Consider the following 27,538-nt stretch of genomic DNA (forward strand, 5'->3'; position numbering starts at 1 on the left):
GGACTGTCCATAATGTTCCAGCTTCTACTCAAACATCAGTCAGACTGTCCATAATGATCCAGCTCCTAGTAACATCAGTCAGACTGTCCATAATGTTCCAGCTCCTACTCAAACATCAGTCAGACTGTCCATAATGTTCCAGCTCCTACTAACATCAGTCAGACTGTCCATAATGCTCCAGCTCCTACTCAAACATCAGTCATAGCGGACTGTCCATAATGTTCCAGCTTCTACTCAAACATCAGTCAGACTGTCCATAATGCTCCAGCTCCTACTAACATCAGTCAGACTGTCCATAATGTTCCAGCTCCTACTAACATCAGTCAGACTGTCCATAATGTTCCAACTCCTACTAACATCAGTCAGACTGTCCATAATGTTCCAGCTCCTACTCAAACATCATTCAGACTGTCCATAATGTTCCAGCTCCTACTAACATCAGTCAGACTCTCCATAATGTTCCAGCTCCTACTCAAACATCAGTCAGACTCTCCATAATGTTCCAGCTCCTACTAACATCAGTCAGACTGACCATAATGTTACAGCTCCTACTAACATCAGTCAGACTCTCCATAATGTTCCAGCTCCTACTCAAATATCAGTCAGACGGTCCATAATGTTCCAGCTCCTACTAACCTCAGTCAGACTCTCCATAATGTTCCAGCTCCTACTCAAACATCAGTCAGACTCTCCATAATATTCCAACTCCTACTCAAACATCAGTCAGACTGTCCATAATGTTCCAGCTCCTACTAACCTCAGTCAGACTCTCCATAATGTTCCAGCTCCTACTCAAACATCAGTCAGACTGTCCATAATGTTCCAGCTCCTACTCAAACATCAGTCAGACTGTCCATAATGTTCCAGCTCCTACTAACCTCAGTCAGACTCTCCATAATGTTCCAACTCCTACTCAAACATCAGTCAGACTGTCCATAATGTTCCAGCTCCTATTTATGCATCTTTCATTCTCAGATCCTCAGCATCAGAGGAGCAAACAGGAAAAACAGGAAGTTTGGGCAACATTGAGCCCATACTGCAGAGAAACTGAAATAGCACTGCTTTCATCCCTACATCCATCTAACCAACTTATTGCTGGTCAGGGTTGGGGGGAGGAGGTGGTTATCCCAGCATGCATTGGGCAAGAGGCTGGGATCCACCCTGGATAGGGCGCCAATCCATCGCAGGACACACATGGCACACACGGCCTTCACTCACACATGCATACCTATGGGAAATTTACCCACAGCCCCTGGCGTGTGGTGGCAATCAGTTGTTTCCACATTGGAGCTGCACTTTTATAACACATTTAATAATAACTACAATAATCACTTCATTTATAGGGCACTTTTCAAGCAAAAAAAGCACAGTCCTTCACAAAAAAATTTAAAAACATATATATTTCTTACATTAGAATCCAGAAAAGAGATAAACGAATTAGATAACCCTTTAAAACCATTGGTATCACAGGGGAATAGGAATCAAGTCAGTTACATTAATGCTGGTGTTAGACTGAGACTACTATAGTGGTCAGGGCAGCATCTATGCAATAGAGCAATGGGGATGTTCTTAGGTGGAGTGATTGGACTCTGTCACAGTTATTTTCATGGACTAATACATACATAAACCTTTGTATGGGCAGGCCTACTAATTACATGAAATTCTGAGCCTGTACAATTTGCTAAGAGAGCTGTTGCCCATCATATTGCACTCAAACGTTTTCAATGTTTTTACTGAGCGTTTGCACTCCACAGCAGTTCTGGTGATGACCGTCACGGTCAAAGAGAGCTGGTCACTCCCACAATGTATCCCTAACTGGGCGACCTGAATTTATCAGTCTGCTTCATTAAACGCCCAAATAAAACAAGCAAATGGGATTGGCACTCAATACATAGTGCAGCGTGTATCAAACACACACTCGTAAAGGAAGGTCAACCGAGCAGAAGCATTTGGCCAAATGCAAACAAAGCAGATAACGACACGAACTCAGAACCTTAACCCTGTGAGACTCGAGGCGAACGCAGCAGTCAGAACATCTGCTTAACGCGAGGGAGGTGCACGAACACACGCACTCCCCCCGGGGGGGGGGGGGGGGGGGGGCGGACCGCAGGAAACACGCATCTGCGTCGACGAGTCGCAGTGCTAAACAAATGACGAACACATGAAAAAGTGTTGCCAGGTAACCGCCGCTGATGTCCACGCGAATGGAGCGGCTTGCCTGAGACCCACCGAGAGAGGGGTGCGTCAAACAGGCGGCAAAACTGCGTGCCTGCGGACCAACGCCTCGCCGACAAGTTTCGACGCATTATAACTGAGACCAGAGTTTGATTACCCGCGCACTCGCTGTGCGCTGGGAAGAGCTCAGCGAGAATTAAAGCCAAACAGATGTGCGCCGAGAAGAACTGGGCTACGGACTGATCGAGAAATGAACACCTCTACGGATGACGAGGACCCAACGGGAGAGGAGCGGTGCAGAATCCCCGGGGAGCCTCGAGCCCCGTGTTTAGTCGCACATTCTCCATGGCAACAGGGTGCCGGGGGCCAGAAAGTTCAGACAGACGCGGCCGTTGCCCCGCGCGTCAGCCCTCCATCAGCGAGTGACAGAACGGACACGTGCACGCCCGGGGTCCGGGGCTGGAAACTCGCGGGAGAGTGTTACAGCCGGAAAATCTAACAGCTCGAACCTCTGGCCCCCCAACACCTCCCTGCTGTCCCGACCCCCTCCTGTGCAAACATAAAGGTATGGAGCTAAACGCCCCCCCCCACCCCCATTAAACAAAGAGGTGAAAAAGGTGTCCTACCTCCCTGCCAAAGATCACTAAACCAGGAGTCCGTAAAAAACAGCAAAACCGTACACAGACAAAATGGAGTAACTGACGTCTGACACGCATTAGTACCTGGAACTCTCCCCGAGCGATGAAAGAGCCAGGGCGGACAGAGGAGAAGGCGAGGGGGTACTCACAGACTCTGAAGCCGGGTCCCGGGACGAGAGGGCCCCCCTGCTCGCCGCTGCTGTACAGGGTGGTCACGTTGCCCCGCTCGCAGAAGTTGGTGCAGCGGTCCTGGGTGCAGCGCACCTTGCAGACGGTGGGGGTGAAGAGCACCTTGATGCGCTCGGCTCCTCGCAGCCCCCTTCCTCCTCCTCCTCCTCCTCCTCCCCCTCCTCCTCTTCCTCCGCCGGCGGTCTGGTTGTCGGCTGGGCGGGGGAAGAGCAGAGAGACGCAGTAGAGCAGCAGCAGCCTGAGCGGGAGCATGGTGGGTCCGTCACTGCCGCCCCATCTCCCGAAGCAGAGAGCGCAGACCGCCAGATGTGCAGCTTCCTGTGTGTACGCGTGTGCGTGTTGTGGGGGGGTGGCGTATGCGATGGGGGGGGGGGGGGGGTTGGGGGGGTGCAAAAAAAAGAAGAAAGTTGAAGGAGCTCCGAGAGAAAACAATTTCTTGCAGGACAGGAGGGAAGTGTAGAAGAAAAAAAGACCCGATACCCCCCTCTCTCCTTGAAGTACACCAACGAAGAAAGAGGAGGCGTGCGAACACGCAAGTTTATGAGTGCGCGCGTGTGTGTGTGTGTGCGTGTGTGTGAGTGTGTGTGTGTGTGTGAGAGAGAGAGTGAGTGCGTGCGTGTGTGTGTGAGAGAGAGAGTGAGTGTGTGTGTGTGTGAGAGAGAGAGAGGAGTGTGTGTGTGTGTGAGAGAGAGTGAGTGTGTGTGTGTGTGTGTGAGTGTGAGAGAGAGAGTGAGTGTGTGTGTGTGTGTGTGTGTGTGTGTGTGAGAGAGAGAGTGTGTGTGTGTGTGTGTGCGTGCGTGTGTGTGTGTGAGTGTGTGAGCGTGTGTGTATGCGCGTGCATGTGTGTGTGTGTGAAAGGGTCACACGCTTACTCAGAGCTAAATGGCCCTGTGCCTAATTGGAAGCAGTATATGGCGAATGCCCTCGGGCTCGGTTCCAAACACAATGTTTATAAGGGATCAGCTCCGCCGCCGTGCGCTGTTTCACTCTGCAGACCCCGCCCGCCTCACCACGCTGCGCGCCGTCCTGCTCCACGGGAGAACCGCGTGTTATTGTTTCCCACCCCCAACTACAGCCCCCACCCCCCAAAACCCAAAACATCTGACAAGCATGACACAATCTGTCATCTGAGGAAAAGCAGTGGGCCGGGGGGTCAGCCTGCAGGAGGCGGGGCCAGCTGATTGTTTTCCATCTGCAGTGCGGTTTTTGAGCTGTCACTCAGGGTCGCATTGTTCTCCTGTGACCTGCCTGACGGAAACACGCTGAGACGCAGCCGCTACCCCGCCAAGCCGCGGTCCTGCCAGGCCGGCGATACTCAGCCGTGAGGACAAGACCCGCGATCCCACCGGATTTCGCATATCTCCCCTCTCACTCTGGGTTCTCCAGCGTATCTCTTCTCTCACTCTGGGTTCTCCAGCGTATCTCTTCTCTCACTCTGGGTTCTGCAGCATATCTCCCCTCTCACTCTGGGGTCTGCAGCGTACCTCTCCTCTCACTCTGGGTTCTGCAGCGTATCTCTCCTCTCACTCTGGGTTCTCCAGCATACCTCCCCTCTCACTCTGGGTTCTCCAGCGTACCTCCCCTCTCACTCTGGGTTCTGCAGCGTATCTCCCCTCTCACTCTGGGTTCTCCAGCATACCTCCCCTCTCACTCTGGGTTTTCAGCTAGACCATCTGGTGATGCGCTACTTATAAACTGCAGGACTTACAAATCTGAGTAAAAGCCAACAGCAAGTTGTGCTCCAACACAAACGCATGATTATACTGGCTACACTATTCTGATTGCGGTCCCCAAAACCTGATTTAATATGGAAACTTTGGGAGTGACTGACCCAAACACACAGCATTATTAATGCTAGGAATATTAACGGCAGAATATACCGAGTCGTTAATGCTAGAACATTGCCCCAATGCATCTAATGCCCCGGGATAATAGATAGTGCACCACAGAAGACGCGTTTCTAGACAGATGCATCTGCTAAATGAACATGATCTAATGCAATGTAATGTACATATGAAAAATGTCCATACCATTACTTGAAAAATATGATGATTTATATCGGAAACACCTGACAATCAGCTGACAATGAGTTTCCAAGGCGATATGAGCCAACTAACAGGGTTCCAAAGACACCAAACAGTCAGTGCCCAAACAGGTCAGCTGGTGACAAGAACTACACAATTATTTATTACTTGTTGAAAATTATGAAAACATATGGCAAACAACTTGTACTGCAGCATTACAGGAAGGACAGAAGCTTTCTGTTTTTATATCAAAATGTATTTTTGTCCAATCACTAACCCAGGGGTCCTCAATCTTATCCAGAAAGGGCCGGTGTGGGTGCAGGCTTTTGTTCCAACTGGGCAGTTACACACCTGATTCTACTAATCAAGGTGCTTAGCAAAGATTCCAAGGGGTTGATTAGTAGAGTCATGTGCTTGGTTGGAATAAAACCCTGCACCCACACGGGCCCTTTCTGGATAAGATTAAGGACCCCTGCACTAACCTATTGGTTTCCAATATTTTCTCAACCTAATTTATTTTGTATAGTGCTATTTACAGCCCTGTCCCACCCTGGGGAGGGACAGAGCTGAAGGGGTCCACAGACTCAGGGCAAGGGAAGGGCAGAAGGGGGAAAATAAATAAAATTTTGGCACTGTATAAACTAGGAGAGCCACAATGCAAATGTGGAGGCCATAGTGTAATATGGAAAGCCCCAGAACTGTCACAAAGGCACCCTACAGAGAACTGTCACAAAGGCACCCTACAGAGAACTGTCACAAAGGCACCCTACAGAAAACTGTCACAAAGGCACTTTACAGAGAGCTGTCATGCTTGTGTGATCGTGGACTGACAGTACCCCAGCCCATCACAGAACAGCAAACCTGAGCAATCGCATGCAGGGGGATGGAAAGGACACAGTCAGCTCTGCTCACACAACAGCTCTATGGTCCTGGTTTGCCCCTCCCATCTTTAACCATGTGATTGACTAAAGAGGTAAGTTTGGAGCCTAGAGAGTGAGGCTGAACATCTGAACATGCACATGGAGATTATTCCAAAATACAGAAGCTCTGCCAGAGAAAGCTCTGCATCCCATTGTAATTTTAGAAATACGTGAAATTAATTTTAATAGCCAGCACCTTGTGAATGACGTAATCTTGGAGGAGAGTAAAGGGTAAATCACAAATATATTCTGGAGCCAAAAACATTTAAAGTGTTACAGTTAAAAGCTAAATCTTGTAGTCACATTTCTTAGTAAGTACCCTAGTGACTGCTTTCTGTACAAGTTGGAAATGGTTCAGGGCTGAATTGATGCAGCCAGAAAATAAAACGTACATTTTTTATAGCATCCCCCAGAGACAACATCCTCTTTAATTTAGTTTTGTTCCGCAGATGGAATAAGGCCAGTCTTGTGATATCATTAAATTGGCCCGTATAGCAGAAATCTGAATCTGAAGTAGTTAATAACTGCATTGGCGAAGACAGGAAAGCCATCTAGATTTAAGGAAATTAGTAAGAATTTATCTCTACGAGATTTGGGAACTATTACAAATATTTCCGTCTCATCTGAATTTAAAAACAGAGCGTTTTAGGTCATCCAGACCCTTACATCTTTAAGACGGGCCTCTAGCTAGTTGGGCAACTTCACTTGGTTTAACTGATATATAAAGTTGTGTTCCATCTACTTAGCAGTGGTAATTAGCACCATGTCTGCTTACAATGCCCCCAAGGGAGCATTTCCAGTGACTAATTGCTCATTTCTGAAGCGAATTAGTGGGGCCGACAGACTCTTCCCTTTTAAGGAGCTGACGGTGGGGTGTTAATGAGCTAATGAGCATGACAACATGCATACGGGTCTGTGTGCAAGCGGAGCGGTTTCTCTCTGGTCTCTATGTGAAACACAGGCATAGCAGACTGAGCAGACTGTGCAGGAGTCCTGCTCAAGGCCCACTGCCCCGCACAGACCCCTGGCCCCGGGGCCCCAGCCCACGACTGCCCCAACGTTCCTGTTATTTTAATTACTAACGTGAGGCTCTGTTCCAGGGAAGCCCACATCTATCTCCTCCTGCACAACAGCTACCAAAACAACATCAATCACCAGGACTGGCGCGGATCAGCGTTTTTATTTGGCACGTGTGCGTATGGGCTCCATTTTAACGGCCTTAGCTCATGGTCTAAAGCGCATGGCACTTAGGGCGTGTCCAAATCCACTTTTGCTAGTTTTAACGGCGGATAATTTGAAGTAAGGCACAGGGCTTAAACGGTCGGAACTCAGTCGCTTAATTAATGACAGGTGTGTTGTGCGCGTGCCATGCAGTAAACCAGCGCCACTTCTCAGTCCCTTTAAAGAGACCAGCGTTCGCACCTCGGCGGATAACGAGGGACCTCGGAAGACACTCCCCTCCACTGGCGATTAAGCCCAGCTGCAATCAAGATTTCTAGAACAACCACCATGTCACAAAGTCTCCAGGGATGACATCTGTAATACTTAATATTAATTAATATGTAATACCAAGTAATACCAAGTACATGTACTTACCATGGTTTTACTCCAGAAAGCCATTGGTATTACAAATTATTAAAAATAATCCCTAGGGGTTTACTAGGTAATTATTCGGTAACCACACTGTAATCAGCCTGTAATTAATGTACAATAATATAAAATGCTACCAACATTTTAATTAATCTTTTATGTTTTGTGATGTTATGTTCCACCCGACTTATCCAAACAACTGAAGCACATTTTCAGCATTCCAAATGTCCTCTCTACTACAGTGTGTATTTTCGTGACTTTTTGATTGACTGACAGTACACACACTGTTTAAGCCACGATATTCGGCATAATCAGCCATGCCCTTCAAGGCTTCATAAGAGCCCATCATCCACTCCCTGGAAGCGGCTATGGGTGCTTCAGCACCCAGTACACAGAGCGTATGCACAGCTGTGCAAGGGCCCAGATTTAGTTTCTTATCGTCTTCTTAATCAGTCTTAATCGTCTTATTGCCATCGCTTCTTGCGCAAACACCACCACCCTGGGGATCCCCCTGGAAGACTCCAGGAGTGACAGAGTTGGCCAACATAGAGCAGTCATGGCATAATCCAACACAATTTGTGAATGCATGTGTAACCTTACATGTGGCATCACAAATCACCCGGATGTTGATGGAGTCGGCTCCCTTACAGTTCACACACATAAGAGCATTCTCTGCTGGGGCACACAGTTGCATGTGCATGCAGTCCATGTCATCAAGAACCCAGGGAATCCATGGTTCACCACGAACTCCTGTTTTAGACGTTCTCGGCTGGCTGTTGTGAGGAATTGAAAGCATTCATTGGCATGTCAGACTAGCCTTGAGGTGACCGCATGAATGGCCAAACACATGCCAGATTTGGCTGATGCCTCCAGCTGAATTTAGGGGATGCTGGAGTGACCCGCTCGTGAAAGAACGCAGCACAGTCGTGAGTTTCCCAGTAATGGGGAGTGCATGGGAAGTGCAGACACTCCTTTCCAGCACCTCTGCCAGAGGATGACAGATGTTTTTCACAATCTATCGTGAAACGCAGAATTCACAGCGGCCTTCTACTTCGCTGAGGGTCAGCCATGTGATCACTGGCCGATGGACCCTCGCCTACATCGTCATCGTCCAATCCTTTGTCCAATCAGGTAGATTGCTCCATGTGGCGGAGAGAATCAAGAATATCTGAGAAAATGCATCAGTATATAACAACTGAAAGTTTCAGCAACTGATGTTCTGTTGAAGGTACTGTAATGGCACAAAAGTTGTTGAACAAAAGCTCAGATATTTGATCTGTGCGATCTTTTCACTGGATCTTGATGGATTCATACCCTCAACCTCAACCTCACAAATCTGTTTAAATACGGATGTGTATTGCCATGATTGGTCAAATAATTGGCCAATTTTATTCATCATTACAACGATTATCTAATTAGGATCAATATTATCACTAACCATTTTGACGTATTTGTATTTGTGCAGGCCCTTATGTGTGTAACAGACAGGTGGGTGTAGACGCCTATGTAAGTACACATTATCTTAAAATTGTGTCCTTAAAATAAAAATGAAACAACTGTGATATGACTTAAGACCAAGTTTTTGTGTGCGTACACATGTATTTTGCAGCATATCAACAAGTGCATTTCCAAGAAATGGCCTGATTGATTTTAGTCTTATTGAAAGACCCATGCAGATGCAAGGACACCTGCTAACTGGACCATCCACAATAAGAGCGTCCCAGTGCACCAAACCACAAGAGCACTGACTGCATCATCAGTCTTCGCACACACAAAGAGCGCACTGTTGACGTTTGCTCTTACAGTGAACAGGCGTCCTCTCTTCACAGACACTGCAAAAACTATCCAACTGTGTTCTTACATAGGAAACCCCATGACAGCTAAACGCAGTCAGCCAGGGGCACAGAAAAGCCTGCTGGCCTTCTCTGCTAAAAGCTCTCCCTTGTAATAGCGTTAGCACTCAATCTCTCCAGCAGATGTTACATCCTAGAGAGAATATATGAGTGAACATACACGCACAGCAATCTGATGGGCTTTATTACACAACCTGCACTGTTGCACAACATGTATTTTCCCCTTCATCAGTTCCACGTAAAATAAAAGTTTCGGATGAAAACACGGGGTACATTCAGAGGTCAAGATTATGAGAGATAGAATAGAAGATCAGGCTCCTTGGGAATCGGAGTCAACAGAGAGCACACAAAATATTCAGAGTTTAACATCTCAGGGAACTGGCTGCCGTCCGAACAAGAACAACCCACCCCCTCCAAATTCGGAAAATTGGACAGGGGCTTTATAGCTTTCATTAAAGCTGGGTTTTTGAAGGAAAACACAATATTTAAAACAAATACTCTTTTTTCCATTCAAAACAATATTCTCTGCCATAGTGTCTTTGATCTGAGCTGGGCTGTGAACAGATACTGGTGGTTTGAAACTCAACTGCAGGGAGAAACTCTGACTAAGACAAACAATTTTTAACAGTCAAAAGTGCTGTTAGTCTCTAAACCAAAAACCAAACAAAACAATAACTGTGAGCACCCAATAGCCCCAAAGCCTGCCTCAGTCTCACATAAAAAAGACTTGATGGGTTTTGAATGGTAGGTCATTGAGCTGAGGGCGAAATAGCGATGAGTAAAAGCTGAACTTGTGGAAGGAAATGAAGGAAATTAAGTATTTGTTAGATGAGAATTAAAGGCCTGGAGTGGGTTTGACATTCTAAATATGCATTAAAACCAGGATCCCAGCCCTGGTCCCTGGCTTCACAGTCACTCAGCACTTAACTGGCCAATTAAAGTAGTTGGTCACGTTAACTTCCACTGGTCTCTTGGGTCTGAATCGTGTTGAATCCGCTGATTTAAAGGGGAAATCTAAAGCGGGGGGCCCTGTGACTGTCCAACAGGTTTTGGGTCAACTGAAAAATCTCCAGACCATATTATGGCCATCTTTCAGGCAATGAACTGCAACACAAATCAGGAATTGAAAATAGAGAGTGGGACATTTTACACTTTTTTAAGGCACACAACACAGCCTGAGGTTCTGAACTTTACCTGTCTCTACCCCTCTCTAGCCTTGTGCATGCCTGAGACATAAAGGTAAATGTGAACACACAACATATATGAGTGGAAACATAAGTGCCACACATTCACCCATACAGACACAATATGATTAGATTTTTTTGGATATTTTGTCCCTTGTAGTTTTCATAACACACACACACACACACACACACACACACACACAAAAGATTTTGCGACTACATTTTTTTCTAATTATTTTAGAATCTGCCAGAGAGTACTCGTTTACTCAAGTAAATGTCTGACCCCTATCTGAAATATGGCCATAATGTTCTCAGGACATTTTATCACTTCATTTCTTGAACTGACTGACTTGAAAAGGAACTGAACCCTGAAACCCTGTTTTCTAGAACTAATGGCAAACTCCTGCATTGGAAGCTAACTGCAAACCAGAGATTGTGCGGCTAGCGTGCATTTCCTTAACCAATCTCATGTTCACCTTGTCACCAGATTTGCTCCAATAGGCTGTCTCATGTGCGGTGACTTGGGCTCCTTGCCAGTGGGTCGTCGGGGAAAGTGACCCCCTCCCCCCAACAGTCCCCGTTATCAAAACAACATCCATCAAGCTGCTAATTGCTGCAGCTCGGTAAGGGCCAAAGAAAACAATAGCAGGATCTGGTTACAATAGCATATCAGAGCCTGACATTCCCAGACTCAAACCTGCACTCCGATAACCTTATCACAGCCCCCAATGATGTAAAATTAGGAAATGGGCCAACATATCAAAACAAGGTAATGCTGGAAGGCCAACTTTTAAAAAAAGTAAAGACTCTCCACTTCAACCCACACAAAAGCAATTCTACAATGCAGTGCCCAAATGGAACTGGCTACTGTGGCTATCATATTGCTGTATTTAGCAATTTCTATGTACATTAAAGTGTTTTCAGGGCATAGCTGCTCTAGGCCAATTTTGACTATATATGGGAAACACGTCACCGACTCCCGGACCATCAGCACCGGCTCCCCTCAAGGCTGCGTCCTTTCTCCTCTACTTTTCTCCCTGTATACTAATAGCTGCACCTCCAGTCATCAGTCAGTCAAGCTCCTGAAGTTTGCAGATGACACCACTCTCATTGGACTCATCTCTGGTGGGGATGAGTCCGCCTACAGGAGAGAGATTGAACATCTGGTGTCCTGGTGCAGCCAAAACAACCTGGAGCTCAATGCCCTAAAGACAGTGGAGATGGTTGTGGACTTCAGAAGGAACGCAGCCCTGCCCGCCCCCATCATCCTGCTGAACATCAGCTCCCTCACCAAGAAGGCTTAGCAGAGGATGTACTTCCTGCGGCAGCTGAAGAAGTTCAACCTGCCAATGACAATGATGGTGCACTTCTACACTGCCATCATTGAGTCCATCCTCACCTCCTCCATCACCATCTGGTACGCTGCTGCCACTGCCAAGGACAAGGGCAGACTGCAGCGTATCATTTGCGCTGCTGAGAGGGTGATTGGCTGCAATCTGCCATCCCTCCAGGACCTGCACACCTCCAGGGCCCTGAGGCGGGCAGAAAAGATTGTGGCTGACCCCTCCCACCCTGGACACAAACTCTTTCAAACACTCCCCTCCGGCAGGAGGCTGCGGTCCATCAGGACCAAAACCTCACGACACAAGAACAGTTTTTTCCCGACTGCAGCTGGTCTCATCAACAAGGCTCGGGACCCCCACTGACACATTCTGTTATCCTGACCCCCACGGACACCAAAGAGACAGCACCTGTACTTATAACACTTTATCCCCTTGCACTATTGTTTATTGTTTACTGTTTACCGTTGGCACTATGTTTATGTTATGTTATGTCTGTTATGTTTTTTATTGCACTATGTTTATTTTATTTTATTTATCTTATTTTATGTTCATTGTTATGCACCACCTGACCAAAACAAATTCCTCGTATGTGTAAACCTACTTGGCAATAAAACCTGATTCTGATTCTAATTCTGATTCTGATTCTGACTACAAATCTCAAGAAACATACAAAAGACATGTTGGTAGACCAAGGTGGTGTCCAACACCAGTCCTGGAGGGCTGCAGTGTCTGCTGGTATTTGCGGTTTCCTCTCAATCAGGAGCCAATTATGAGCTTGAGAACAAGGTGTGTGGACCCTTCAGCCAATCAATGATTAAAAATGCATCACTGGTGCGGAAACATACCAAAAACCTGCAGACGCTGCTGCCCTCCAGGACTGAGGTTTCACACCCCTGCGATAGATAGACTGATGGAGAGGTTGCACAGGGCGCGTCACCAGTTGGGTGGGTAATGTGCTTTTCAGGTGCACTTCAACTTCAGTAGTCTTTCTTTCAGAGCACTTTAGATTGTAGCCCTCATATGAGAATATGTGCTGTTCCTTCGTTGTCTGCCTTGCCAGACAGAGTTTACCTTCAGGTGAATCCAACAAGGTCTTGTTCATTTGACATGGCAATGCTGACCATGTTCGTAAAAGGAATGCTCAGTAAGACAGCCACGTTAAAGGTCAAAGCCCAGAGGACGAAGTCAACACATTCCGTTCGTGATTAAAGACATGAGCAGTGCGCTTACGTCTTTAACCAATGAGCTTCCCAGCAGAAAGCACCCACAGAATGGCCGTGGTGGTGAATGAAGTTCATGCCTTCAGTATGTAGAGTGGTTGTGAGGACAGTCAGTATGTAGAGTGGTTTTTGAGGACAGTCAGTATGTGCAGTGATTGTGCGGTCAGTCAGTATGTGCAGTGATTGTGAGGTCAGTCAGTATGTAGAGTGGTTGTGAGGACAGTCAGTATGTAGAGTGATTGTGAGGTCAGTCAGTATGTAGAGTGGTTTTGAGGACAGTCAGTATGTAGAGTGGTTGTGAGGTCAGTCAGTATGTAGAGTGGTTTGTGAGGACAGTCAGTATGTGCAGTGGTTGTGAGGACAGTCAGTATGTGGTTGAAGACAGTTTGAGCCGACGTGGTTCTGACCTGGTGTGGCGATCACGTGGATGGTGTACTGGCCGCGCTGGGTGTGGATGGTCTTGACGCTGGATGTCTGGGTCCCCAAAAGGGAGTGGAGCTTCTCACGCTCGGCCTCAACATGCTTCAGCAGGAGGGAGGTCATCTTCTCTCCCTGTCCGCGATTGGCCAGAGCCTTCTTCAGCAGCACTGACTGCGCCTCTCTTAACCTAGATACACAAAGGCAACCCTGGTGATAAGCACTACTGCAGTGTACTGTGGGTAATTTGAGGCTAAGACCAGAAGCGGCAGAGGCCACTATTACACCTGGAGGTTAAGGAGCAAGACCTTGACAATATGGACAATCATAGTCATCGTAAGACTGAGACATATCAGTGTCAGGCAATGATAAACCTGAAATGTCTACATCATGGACCGACAAAAAGCGCTAAAACTGAGACTTCAACATGGACTGTGACAAACTGTGCTAAAACTAAGAAGACTATGTCATAGATAATGACAGACTACTAAAATAGAAACTTCTTCGTCATAGAATATGACAGACAGTGCTAAAACTGAATTCTTGCCAACATTCAAGATGTTTGTGTGGCACACATTTGTCTTTCTCGCAAACCCAGAAGAACACAAAGACTGTTGGCATGGTTAACAGTGCTCTTCCCCTGGTTACCGACCAGCTCCACTTGTTCAAAACAAACGGCTTATGGTGTTGAGCTTTGGGAACAGCCAGGAGTACAGAGACACAGGATGGAAATGGATCAGATTTGGAAATCTGAATAATGTAATGGGAGAAATAAACATCTTGAAAGAACAATAAATCATAGCTTCTGACTGACAGGCTTTGGCACCATGGTTACACTCGTCTGAATGCACCAACCGGAGCCCAACTGCTACACACAATGAGAGCTACAGAACTGTGATGTCACTTCTTCCACAGCGAAGCAGGAGGACTGACTGGCACCTCCTCCCTTTAGTGTGCTCAGGCCAAAATAAGCGTTCTCTAAGTGAGGATCACTCAGGACATCAACAGGCTAATAAGGCACCAATTACTGGGTCAACACAGGGTTAACTGCCATATACTGTATATAAAGAAAAGATCAAATGTAATCACATGAAATTTGTGATGTTTGATGATGAGAACAGGCCAGTCAGCCCATCAATGATTTGCCTTTTATTGAGTGTGGCCCTATATGTGCCAAAAGTACAAACAAAACATCTGAATGATCACGTTAATGTTAATGACTTTGGTAACAATTCCTAATTTATTCAACTCGATAGCCTAATTAAAATTGCACTTGTAGGCATATATTTATAGTTATCATAAAACACACAAACACTACAAACACACACAAGCATATGCTACGCTGTAAAGGCTAATATAATTCATATAGCAGAATATCATTCTCAGCCATCATAGCTGATGCTACCCCTGTAAGAAGCAGTTATGTCCTGCTCAATATGGTGCTATGCAAGCTTTACAAAGGCCTTATAAAAGTGCATTCAGACCACAGTTTCACTGGAGTATTGACCTTCACGGTAAATCTATTAGCAAGAATATCCACCGACCCGTTCTGCAGCTGCGGGACTGAAGACGCACGGCCGCTGGAAAGGATAGCTTGCGGAGAGCACAATGCGAAAGAGGCCCAAACCAAAATGAAGAATACTTTATTTTCCTGCACTCTCTCCCTTTTAAATCTTCCTGTTTACGGAGGCGTTATGAACAGAGTGGTGCAAAGCAATCGTACCTCCTGCACTTTCCTGCATCCACGCTATGCTGGAGGGACAGCGGTGATGGATCAAAGAGAAAGGCCAGGCTGTTCTGAGGTGCCTTTTATTATAACCATGATGAGCTTTCTGGGGGATCTGGACTTACTGGGCTGTTTTGGGGAACAGCCTTCTATTATAATCATGATGACATTTCAGGGGGATCTGGACTTACTGGGCTGTTCTGGGGAACAGCCTTCTAACACTCTCGTATGAAGTCATAGGCTTTCTTTAAGTGGTCGTAACCAAGACATCACATTTAACATGTACACTAATGTTAAAGTAAGTCACTCTGGATAAGAGAAATTAGCAGACTTTCTCATTCAGAGTGACTTACACAGACTTTTTTTTAACATACAATTAAATTACACAGCTGGATATTTTTACTGAAGCAATGCAGGTTAAATACCTAACCCGAGGGCAAGTGTGACACGGACCCATTTGAATTAAACGAAAAAGTGTGTCAGCTTCGCAAGGGGTTTTTGTGAAATGTAAAATACTTTATGGAACGCATTATACTCGACAGGGAAATGACCAAATGCCTTAAGAAATATCTGATTTTCAAGATAATGATGCACAAACTTGCAAGAGTGCAAATCAGCATCTTAACCAGCTTCACCTTTCCCTTCAGCCAGCATGTGTATGTTTGAGGACCTGTGTGAGCTTACATGTATGTGTTTCACCGAGTGCTTGTGTATATGTGGGTATGTTTTGTGTGCATTTGCATGCGTTTGCATGTGTGTGATTATGACCTGAATGTGTGCTTGTGCATGCACATGTGCTTGTGTGTGTGTGCATATGCACATGTGTGTGCGCACATGCATGCGCAGGTGTGTTTGTGTGTGTATGTGCATGTATGTGTGCACATGTGGTTGTGTGCGTGTGTGTGTGTATGTGCGCGCATGCATGTGTCCTGTGTGTGTGCTTATGTGTTTGTGTGTGTGCGTGGGTGCATCCTGTGTGTGTGTATGTGCGCATGTGTGTATGTGTGTGCATGCGTGTGTGTGTTCTGTGTATGCCCATTTGTTTGTGTGCGTGTGTGGGTGCATCCTGTGTGTGTGTATGTGCGCATGTGTGTATGTGTGTGCATGCGTGTGTGTGTTCTGTGTGTGCCCATGTGTTTGTGTGTGTGCGTGGGTGCGGCCTGTGTGTATATGAACATGTGCCTGCGCAAAAATGTACAAGTCATTATCAGGTCTTCAGGACGTCAACCAGCGTGTCATACTTGGCAAGCAGGTGGACTCCAGCCCTGCAACAGCACTGTTCTCAATGGTCTATTGTGTGTGCTGTTTACACAGAGCCAGTTCCTTCCTTCTGCAACTGGGAAACTCAGCAAGAGCAGGGAGCTCGCTCACAAGATGGAGGCTGCAGATTACCACAGTGGGCTACGCGTTTCTGCCGTGCTTACAACGCAGGTCTGTGGCTACTTCCTCACCCACTGATCCTGTGCTTTGCACTTACAGCCATGCCAGATGGAAAACTTGGGCAGTGTGAACACACATTTTTTGGCTGCACATAGAACTTTTTTGGTACTCAATGTCTTTCTGAGGTAAGGGTTGCTTTGAAAAAGGCTGGCATGAAATCTTCATGAGGTCAATATTTACTCAGTAAATTGTAACGACATTTAAAATGTTCTTGCAGACACCACTGTCAAGGTAGACTTAATAAGAATTATTGCTGAAGTGTTTCATTATTTACTTATTATTTCTACAATATTGAATGTCTGTTCATAATTGTAAGCCCACTGCTTACAGGTATACACTATCAAGTGTGTGCTCATTAAATACACTGGGGAAAGTGTACACCAGCATGTGCATCCTCGGTAAATTCATTGGGGAGAGTGTACATTGGCATATGTGTCCTCTAAATTGATGTCAAAGACCGCACACTAGCATGTGTGTGGGTGAATGTGTCATAACGTGTGTCCTCTGATTGTATTTGGAAAGAGTGCCCACGAGCCATCATTGTGCCACAGTAGTTTCCCAGTGAGCTCAGACTCTTGGCTGATTGTTCATTGGTCCAATAAGTTTAAAAAAGGCCCAAACTCATAATTTGTGAAGAGGTGAGGGAATAGGTGACACAATGCTGTCCAATGAAAATGCACTATGTTCATGAAGACACGCCAAGCAGCCAATCACAGAGCCATGCTGAGAATACAGGCCATGATAGAGCACGTGTATGTTTAATTAATCTCAGAGTAGGAGTGCTGATCCAGAAGCTGGGCCTCCCTGTCCACATCTGAGAAGGAAAAACTGATCCTAGATCAGCCCTCTGGGAGCGAGATGCCTCAGGAATGCTGGCTCAGATGAAGCTCATACTCAGTGCTTTTGGGGGGGGGGGGGGGTGGTCACACAGTGCGTGCAGAAGAGCCAGAGAGGGGGTCTGCTGGTGGCCTGCAGAGGACAGTGAGCTCAGAACATGGGCATCACGCTTTTCTCCTGGGGGGGGTTATGGGAGGGGGATTAGCTGCTAGTATAGAAGCAGCAGCAGCAAGGTGGGTGAATATGCAGGCTTCCTCCACAGAGGAAGACGCTGCTGCCATTATCTGATGGCCATGGTTAACAGCGAGCCACACCAGACAGAGCCACACCAAACACACCAGACACAGCCACAGAGCCACACCAGACACACCAGCCACACCATACAGAGCCACACCAGCCACACCAGACAGAGCCACAGAGCCACACCAGACACACCAGCCACACCATACAGAGCCACACCAGCCACACCAGACAGAGCCACACCAGCCACACCAGACAGAGCCACAGAGCCACACCAGACACACCAGCCACACCAGACAGAGCCACAGAGCCACACCAGACACACCAGCCACACCAGCCACACCAGGCAGAGCCACACCAGCCACACCAGACAGAGCCACAGAGCCACACCAGACACACCAGCCACACCAGGCAGAGCCACACCAGCCACACCAGACACACCAGACAGAGCCACAGCAGACAGACGCCCCAGCGTTGGGCTCCAGACTCCAGAGCCCTGGTGCTGAGATTGGGCTCTGTTCAGAGTGATCCCCTTCAGTGCGAGCTCTCCATGGTCAGTGCTGACAGGGGAAAGGGAGAAGGCTCATGTGTTTAAAGGCGAACAAATGCTTGGAAACTAAGCACACAGAAGTTTTTAAAAAAGTGCCTGTCCTCTCCTTCCAAGTATTAAATCACTCCTGGCTTTAGTTACCTAAAGCTCTTGTCCAAAAAAACTTCTAATCGTTTCAGGCTCCAATCAGGAATATGCTGAGTGTCTGCACAAGTTTCATCGAAAAGGCGACTTTCATTTACCAGGGTGGTTGGCTCACTGTAAAAATATGTATACTTCAAAACACATTTACACACATTTAACCTCCAGGGCAGAACACAAACTAAGTTAGCTGACGTAAGTTTCGTTCTAAGTTTTAATTTAATAAATTTTCTCTGTTTCCCTTTATAAAATGCTGTGGTAACCCTACTATGAGGGGTCTATTTGATTATGATGTTTGAAGGAAAGTATTTGCATTCCCTTCAAACAATTATGCATGCGACATTTCATGTGAAGTCATACCTATGAAGACAATTTATTTTTCAGACAAAAAGAGGAAAAAATGTTCCCAGAACATAACACCAATTAGATAAATTACGCCATTGGTGACAAAGTTACCCAAAAAAAAAGATTTTACAAAATTATTTAGTAAGAAATATGTGGCTAGCCTGCCATCGCCATGAGCAATAACAAAGCAACAAGCTTGTACATGTCACTGGTGTGAGCAGACTAGACAGTAACGCCAGTGACAGGAACACCAGTGACAACATTATCAAAACAGAGGCTTTTCCAAAATGGCTGCCACATGTTGTCAGATCTATGAAATTTATTTGATAAAAATAAAAATTACTGAGCATACAGTGCACCTAACACCAGTGACGAACATAAAATGCTGAGCCCAGTGAGAATGTAGGATATAGTGAAACTGATAAAATATGGAGAGCGTTGCCCGGTCCCCATTCACATCCTAATCACTCTGCTTACACACTAACACTCATTCTGCACGTTCACGAGAGTCGCCATCTTGTACAAGGGGTGTCCTAGAACTCTGAGCCAAATTTCAGCGAGGGGCAACGGCTGTTCGGCCCTGTGACGCTGCCTAAATAATGAGGAAATGAAAGCACTGGCTTTAAAGTGAGTGCTGACCCAGCAGGCCTTGCGTTGGTTAATGTCATTACCAGAGTCGTTAAAGCAAGGCAGAGATAACCACGTTTAAATGCAACTTGACTGCCATCTAATGCCTTTTAATGCCTTATAAAATTATCATCTTCGCAGTATTGTCTTGTTTGTAAATGATGTCTCAAATGATGCTCATTTCCTCAATTAGTGTACTGATAACACAAATCTAAATTGTGATAATCATTATCTGTAATGCAAATGTGGCGGTTCAAAGTATCTCACAGTGCCCAACTGTTAAGTGATATTCTTTTAGTGGTGATGATTTTCACTGATAATAATTCATTCTTTGTAAATTCCGACTCGTCGGAGCAGACCATGTCCTGCACACATGCTGCTTTGCTCCCGGTTGTCTCGATGCCTGCCCTCGCTTGTAAGTGGCCCTTAAAATGAAGCGTATCTCGAAACAGAGGGAGAGTGATTAGGAGGTGAACTGGGCCCGGGGGTTTGTGTGGACCTTCTCTGACCTTGACAAGCTCATCCCCCACTGACCATTTGTCACAGGAGGCAGTTCATAATGGTGTACGTTATTGAAACAGACATTTCTCACTGTGGCAACACCAGTGACATGAACTGTATAAACAAAGTAGTTTTTAATTGATTATTTACGGATTAATTGATCATAACACAGATTTATTTTTCACCGTCCACCTGTATAAATATACTCAAAGAATTTCTGAATTTAAAAAATATATAATTTAAGTATTTTTTTCCATCGCTGCTACAGCAGGAACTCACATTGCCACTCCAGATGAAGAATGACCCTGATATGCTATTATTTATATTTCAACATCGTGCAATTCTTGTAAAACCAGCATTTAAATAAATTTAACCCACTGCCATGATGACTTGTAATTTCTGATTGCCAAGGTGTACAGTCACATGAATTTAACATACTTCACAGCGGGAACGCCTCTTGGCTTCAATTTGGGTGATCTTTACTTCCGCACATTATATATTTCCTCGAACCATTACCTCATCAAATGATGTAACCTGATCACAAGCATTACAACTTACCATGTGACCTACACATAACTCACAATATGCTTTTGTCTACATAAAATTCAAACATTTGGGTAACAGTATATTTTCAAAATGAAAATACATAAAATACGCTCCTAAATAAAATACGCTTTTAAAAACACTAAGATACTGCACTCATACAGAAATATAATCATGCTTCTAAATAAAATGAATGTACCAAACATTGCGTGCCTCATCCTGTCATCTAATAATAATCTTAACCATATAAGCGTGAATCTGTAAATTCAAGAGTGCACTGAAAATACATGGCATACTAAGAGGTCTGGTTTCCACTTTATATGGCTATATTCAGAAAATTTACTTAACTGTGGCTGCGGGATCCTGTGGAGAGAGGATATTCTGGACCTAGATTTCAAGTATTCACTGTAACTTTATACAGAGGACGCATATGACTACACAATATATAGTGTGAAAATCATAAGTGATCCCAACTGTAGTTTGTGCTCCCAGACGCTGTTGGTGCATTCTTTAATATGATTTCTGAATGCCCGGATGTGATAAAGTTTTGGGAGATGGTCGCTTCTCGGCTTTCTGAATAGTTATCAGTGAACATACCCCTTTCTCCCTCTGGGTGGACAACTAAAGGCCTATCCATGTTACACGTTTCACAAGCAAAAAAACGGATCTTGCTCACTGGCCTGACAGCTGCAAAGAAAATGGTTGCCACACTTTGAAAGTATCCTTGTTCTTTTTCTTTTCAGAAATGGGCTTTAACTATCGTGGACATGGTTTATTTTGAGCTTTTTACAGCCCGTATTCATGGTGACAAAGTCAACATGTCAATTTGTGAACTTCTATTTACGTTTATCTTAAGAATATTGTGAAAGTGCCTTTTTCTTTTTTTACCTTGTGTCTTCATGTCTCTAGGGTGGGTGGGTTGTTGATGCTGTTTTTAACACAAATATTGCAATAATCGAAATAAAATCACAATAAAAGACTACACGGCACACACGGGATAAAGAAACAGTAGTCTAGTAGCCCATCTAGTGGCTAGGACCAAGTACTACCACATAAATTAATTTGACATTACATGAACAATTTCAGAGACTAATTAATCTGACCATGGTGAATTAATGATTGCCAAATCCTCTGGAATTACATTTCATAGGATACACAAACAATAATCCAAGCCACAGCTTCATACATCTTGACCCATATAGAGAACGGACATTCCATGCTATCCATAAGTGTGGAACTGGTGTCAGGTTTAGGGTATCCACAGGTGGATTTTGAATATTTATTTGGATTCCTCATGTCTGAAAAATTATCAGGATGACGTTTGGTCTAAATTAGATTCAGGAAACTGTATTTACAGAATATTATATGAATCCTATGAAATAAAAGTGTTCAATTTACATCCCATCAATAAGCTAATATTGACAAACAGTAAATATTTTTCTACAATCTAACGTTGAAGGAGTGGACAAAGCGTGTCTTAAGTGCTAACTGAATTTGCAACAGAAAAGTTGTCTGGGGAAAAAACAAGGCTGCCACAGGATTATAATTTTCATTGCGCCTTCGATAATGTTGATGCGACACTGGGTCAGGCCTTTGGGGTTTCAGTACAGGGACGTAACCTACGTAATAAATATAGCGGGTAATGTGTCAGTCAAATACAGTGCTGTGAAGATTAAAACTGATGACGTCACAAAGGCGATAATATTAAAAAGTATGTTTTCATCAGATAACGTGGGTTCAAAGATTAATCAGGTCTCTTCTTCCTGGCCAATGGAAAAGTACAAAATAAATTGGGGTGTTTTCTTTTACAGGCTGGGATTTCTGATTCCATATTTAGGGTAAGTTTTGGGGAAAGTGCAGAACCAGGGGAAGCCTGTGTCCCACATGCAGGACTGGGACGAGAGGAGGGGGGCTCAGAGACACTGCAAATCCCCAGAGCAGCAAAACCAGGAGCCACAAAACAGAAGTCAGATTCTCATACCAGGGATTGGGGAGAAGGGCTTGATGACCCCCACCCCCACCCCTACACACAGCCTGATCTTATTATTTTTTTGTGTCTGGACGTCCACTCATTTCCCGCGGATTCACAAGCTGCAACACGAGATGCACGCGAGGCTGCCGACCGCATGGGGAGGAAGAGGAGGAGAAGGAAGAAGAGGATTTCCTTGGGAGGATAAAAGAAAAAGAAAATGAGTGGAGGGTTAAAATGAAAAAGGGAAGCGGGACACGGCGAAGGGATACTGGCGAGCAGGGAACGCTGGGAGAAAAGGGGGCGGGGTTTGAAATCCCGAGGCGGAGTCGCATGGAGCAGTCAGATGGCCGAGCTGAGCCAGGCTACAGGCCGCTACGCAAACTGCGTCCTCCTTACGGCGGACACGGCGAAACAATCACAGCGAAATGCTACTCATTACATTGCACTACAGGCATTTAGCAGACGCTCTTATCCAGAGCGACTTACACAACTTTTACATAGCATTTTACATACAGCTGGATATATACTGAAGCAATGCAGGTTAAGTACCTTGCTCAAGGGTACAACGGCAGTGTCCTACCCGGGAATCGAACCTGCGACCTTTCGGTTACAAGCCCAGTTCCACTACTCAGCTTCATGTAGTCTTAACAGGGACGTGTACTCACGACTCATAAGGTCGGATTCCAATATTATGATGTTGTAGCACAGCGTACAGACAGTTCCATCCCAGGCTGAGTACATCTTTACTTCACAGTGTTTACTGAACCTGAGATAGATCCACAGAAGGTGCTCAGTGCATACCCTGCTCTTTGAATGATAACGCAGACTTACAGCACCTGTTCCACCTCTGATCTCACCTACCTCCACCTGTACAGCTGGAAAGACATGCAGGTAGACACAGACAGATGGCTCTTTAGATCACCCTTTAGTATCTTAGAAATGTTCTGTGAATCCCAGCTTGCGTCTCCATTATAGTCACAACACAAGACAAAAAAGAGATTGAGTGTATGGTCCCCACAGATCAATGCAAAGATACAGAAGACAGGTAAATACTGATGACCAAGCCAACAAGACTAACTTATGTATTGATATTAATCAATATTAATAACACAGGTGCTCTGCTTGTGCTTTATGGCCCTAGAATGACCACTTATTCCCCCTGTAGTTTAAAATAGAGCAAATAAAACAGCACCAAGCTTGCACACTTACTGTCCCTGCACTTTAAACCAAGTGAATAAAATGAGCTGCAAACAAAATGTCCCGTGTCTATTTGTTGTATTCTTTAAAGAGTGGCTTCATCGTGGTTTGGCACTGATCTGTCCTAGCACTGTGCCATTGGTCCCATCCTACACCAGGGATCACAAACCAGGAACAGGACTTTGGCATCACCGCTTTTCACACAGAAAACTGAGAGAAGCTCTCCACCAATCACACAACAGCGGTAACAAACAAAGAACAACCCTTTATCCCTGAAGGTCTCCTGACAATACAGCCAGAAAATATAAACCAATTACCATCAGGGTTATTCTGTTTCTCCAGTGACATCAATCAAAATGAGTGAAAAGGTGAGACTCACGTGAGTGGCAGCCAACGCAGAGCCTGCTGTGTCTTTGGACCCGGCTTGAGGGTGGAGCTTGGCCTGGGGGCAAAGCTGGGACCGGCGGTGGAGCTAGGCCTGGGGGCGGAGCTGGGACCGGCGGTGGAGCTAGGCCTGGGGGCGGAGCTGGGACTGGCAATGGAGCTAGGCCTGGAAGTGGAGCTTGGACCGGCAGTGGAGCTAGGCCTGGGGGCGGAGGTTGGACCGGCAGTGGAGCTAGGCCTGGGGGCGGAGGTTGGACCGGAAGTGGAGCTTGGACTGGCAATGGAGCTAGGCCTGGAAGTGGAGCTTGGACCGGCAGTGGAGCTAGGCCTGGGGGCGGAGGTTGGACCGGCAGTGGAGCTAGGCCTGGGGGCGGAGGTTGGGGGGATCCGGGAAGCCCAGGCACCTGCTCCATTAGTCCACAGGCGTGCGGGAGTGGTAACAGGGGTGGCGGGCGTGCTGGTGGGGCGCGGGTGGACCTCGATGGTGGGGGCATGGGTCACAGCAGCGAGCTCACACCTGGATCCGTGGAAGCCCCGCCGACACACGCAGGTGTTGGGATGCCTGCAGATCGCTCCATTCTGACACCGTGGAAAGCACCTGGCTACAAGAGGCGAAAGAGGGCAGGGATTGGTTAACACACAGGTCTCAGCGGTCAGAGGTCATAGGTTACAGGACATGACTCGTGTACCCTTATGAAAAGTTCAAATGGCGCCAGTAAAAACAAGCTTTATACTGGATTCTGGAAATGATGGTGGAAAACTGTGGACAGTGTAATCTGCCATGAAGATGATACAGCATGATATAAGAGTGTTTTCATAAAAGGTGCACTTAATCCATTAATAAACCATCATAATGAAGAAGTCTCAGAAATACAGATAACATCTTTGTCACAGCCCTTCCCAGCATCCCCTGCAATCTTGTGTTTATCAGTAACTGATGTCTGAGCAGATGTACAGTGTGGAACGGGCCCTGGGCTGATGTGAGGCTTCAGGTGCAGAGCAGAACAGAGGATGTGGTGGCTCTATTGGTGTCTGCAGGGAGCAAACTGAAGGGGGCGCTACAGGGGTAAATAGGTGCCCTGGATACAGTGGGCCTATGCATTCATGCGCACAGGATGCAGGTTTTTAAGAGCCAATCCCCCCATCACCCACCACCCCCATCAGCCAGTCTGGTCCATGTTTACAGTGGGTTCATTGGGTGCCAGGCAGAACCCCTAACAGGCCACTGCAATGGTACACCAGGTCATGAGTGCAAACAGCCAAACAGCTCCAAAAAACAGCAAATAATGGTGCTGCAGCTCAATACATAAAGCATTCAAACATGGTGAAGACGTTTAGGCTTTGTCTGATCAAACATTATAAATGGGCCAGACACATGATGTCAGAGGCTTTGAACATGCTATGATTGTTAGTGCCTGACATGGTGGTTCCAGCATCCCAGAAAACAGCACCCCTCTTGGGATGGTCATGCACTGCAGTTGCTGACCATGTGCATCCCATTATGGCCTCAGTCGACCCTTTCTCAAACTGACACATTATCCAAAAGGATAATGGACCGTGTCGCAAAGCACGCATCATCTCAAACCGGTTCCACGAACAAGACAGTGCCTTGAGTTTAACAAGGCCGGCACAGTCCCCAGATCTCAACCCAACAGGGCTCCTTTGGGATGGGGCACCACGGGAGGTTTGCAGCATCAATGAACAGCCGAAAGAAATCTGCAGGAACTGTGCGATGCAATCGAGTCAGCATGGGTCAAAATCCTGAAGGAATGCTTCCAGCACCTTGTTGAACCCCTGCCGAGAAGAATTGAGGCTGTTCTGGAGGTTAAAGAGGGTCCTAACATGAGTTCACGAGTTTGTATGGCTGTTTGCCTGGGCTAGAGTGAGAGCAGAGGACAGGGAATGCACACACTGTTTATAAATGGTTTAATGGTGCAGCCCTTCTAATCCCTGAGCATTCTGGGTAGCAGCAAGCCCTGCAGGAGCCAGTAAAGAAGGATTAGGGAGGTGTGCATTATAGCTCTGGAATGTTAATCTTTCATTGTCTGCAGAAACTCTTCCTCTAATCAGTGAGTGCGTGTGTGTGTATGAGTGTGTGTGTGCGTGTGTGCGTGTGTGTGTATGAGTGTGTGTGTGCGTGTGTGCGTATGTGTGCGTGTGTGTGTGCATGTGTGCGTGTGTGTGCACGTGTGAATATGTGTAACTTAAAAAAAAATAGGTCTTTGTTTCTAACGTTAGACATTTAAAATGAAATAACTAATCGAAAAATGAAGGGTGACATTAATTAGAAGGACAAAATCAGTCATGAGAAGCAGGGACGTGTGTTTACAATGAGTCTAACGTGGAGTTTGATGTTGAATAGGCTTATATTGGATGGCGCGGGGGGGGGGGGGGGGGGGGGGGGGTTGCTTACACGGGTATATCTAAATATTGAAGCAAGCAACCTAAAAACTGTCTGGGGTGCACACAAAAGCCTGAGTAGGTATGAAAATGACCCCAGAAGTGTTATAAAGTGAAATTCCCCTTTAAGGCTTATTTGGTTTCTGCTTGTGGCCACCAATATATGCACCAGTATGCACCACCACCTCCTGGTCTTTTTCTTTCTTAGCATCACCTGCAGTAGTGGGATCCCTGAGCTGGATAATTAAATGTCCAATACCTGTTTGATTGTATAAGTAAATTTACCAAATCCAATCTGAGACAGGTTTTTCTACAATTTACAATCATTATCTTTGAACATAATTTACTGGATAGCTATGTTATGTCTGTGTGTATATAATGGCATTTAGCCCTACTTATATGCAAAGTTTGACAAACAAGCCCCGTTCTCAAAAAATTACACTACCACCCAGTATATGTCCGTATATTTGCACACTAATTGTAACACATCTACGTTACAATGACATTTAGTGTTCATGATTTCTTTTTTTCTCTGAGCAATGGTATCACTGAGCATAGAATGGTAAATTGCTGAACACAGAGACATTTAATGGATAATAAAGTGAGTTTTATCCAGGACGTTTATGTTTCAGTCAAGTGACCCAGGTGCTCGCAGGTAATACTGCAGCGTGGAACCTGCACTGCAAGTCTGCAGTCGGCAGCCGAGTCTGAGCCAGAGGAATCGGTCTCTTCTCAACCCGACTCTCAGCCGACTGCCCTTGGCTGCAGATCTGTGGGAACGAGGCGTCCGCAGGCAGGATGTGTGGAGGTGCTGCTCCCCGCCTGCTCCCTGCCTGCCTGCTCCCCGCCTGCTCCCTGCCTGCCTGCTCCCCGCCTGCCTGCCTGCTCCCCGCCTGCTCCCTGCCTACTCCCTGCCTGCTCCCTGCCTGCTCCCCGCCTGCTCCCTGCCTACTCCCTGCCTGCTCCCTGCCTGCCCCGCCTGCTCCCGCCTGCCTGCTCCCCGCCCGCCTGCTCTCTGCCTGCTCCCCGCCTGCTCCCTGCCTGCTCCCTGCCCGCTCCCCGCCTGCTCCCCGCCTGCCTGC

General features: G+C 46.2%; 1 protein-coding gene and 1 long non-coding RNA gene across 29 annotated transcripts in view; one reads left to right on the forward strand and one right to left on the reverse strand.

The window, feature by feature from the left end:
• Nucleotides 1-27,538, reverse strand: part of LOC135236950 (latent-transforming growth factor beta-binding protein 4) — a 135,546-nt gene that overhangs the window by 89,569 nt on the left and 18,439 nt on the right. For all 28 annotated transcript variants that reach the window (XM_064303596.1, XM_064303582.1, XM_064303574.1 and 25 more), the window contains exons 3-5: nt 24,052-24,658; nt 13,544-13,743; nt 2,963-3,196 (exon numbers count right to left, since the gene is read on the reverse strand). In XM_064303596.1, coding sequence (XP_064159666.1) covers nt 2,963-3,196; nt 13,544-13,743; nt 24,052-24,658 — 1,041 coding nt within the window. The remainder of the gene's footprint in view (nt 1-2,962; nt 3,197-13,543; nt 13,744-24,051; nt 24,659-27,538) is intronic.
• LOC135236953 (uncharacterized) lies at nt 16,588-23,731 on the forward strand. The gene is made up of 2 exons (XR_010324717.1): nt 16,588-16,844; nt 18,526-23,731. It is a non-coding gene; the product is annotated as an uncharacterized LOC135236953 (long non-coding RNA).

The sequence above is a fragment of the Anguilla rostrata genome, chromosome 12 (assembly GCF_018555375.3).
Source record: "Anguilla rostrata isolate EN2019 chromosome 12, ASM1855537v3, whole genome shotgun sequence".
Lineage (NCBI taxonomy): Eukaryota > Metazoa > Chordata > Actinopteri > Anguilliformes > Anguillidae > Anguilla > Anguilla rostrata.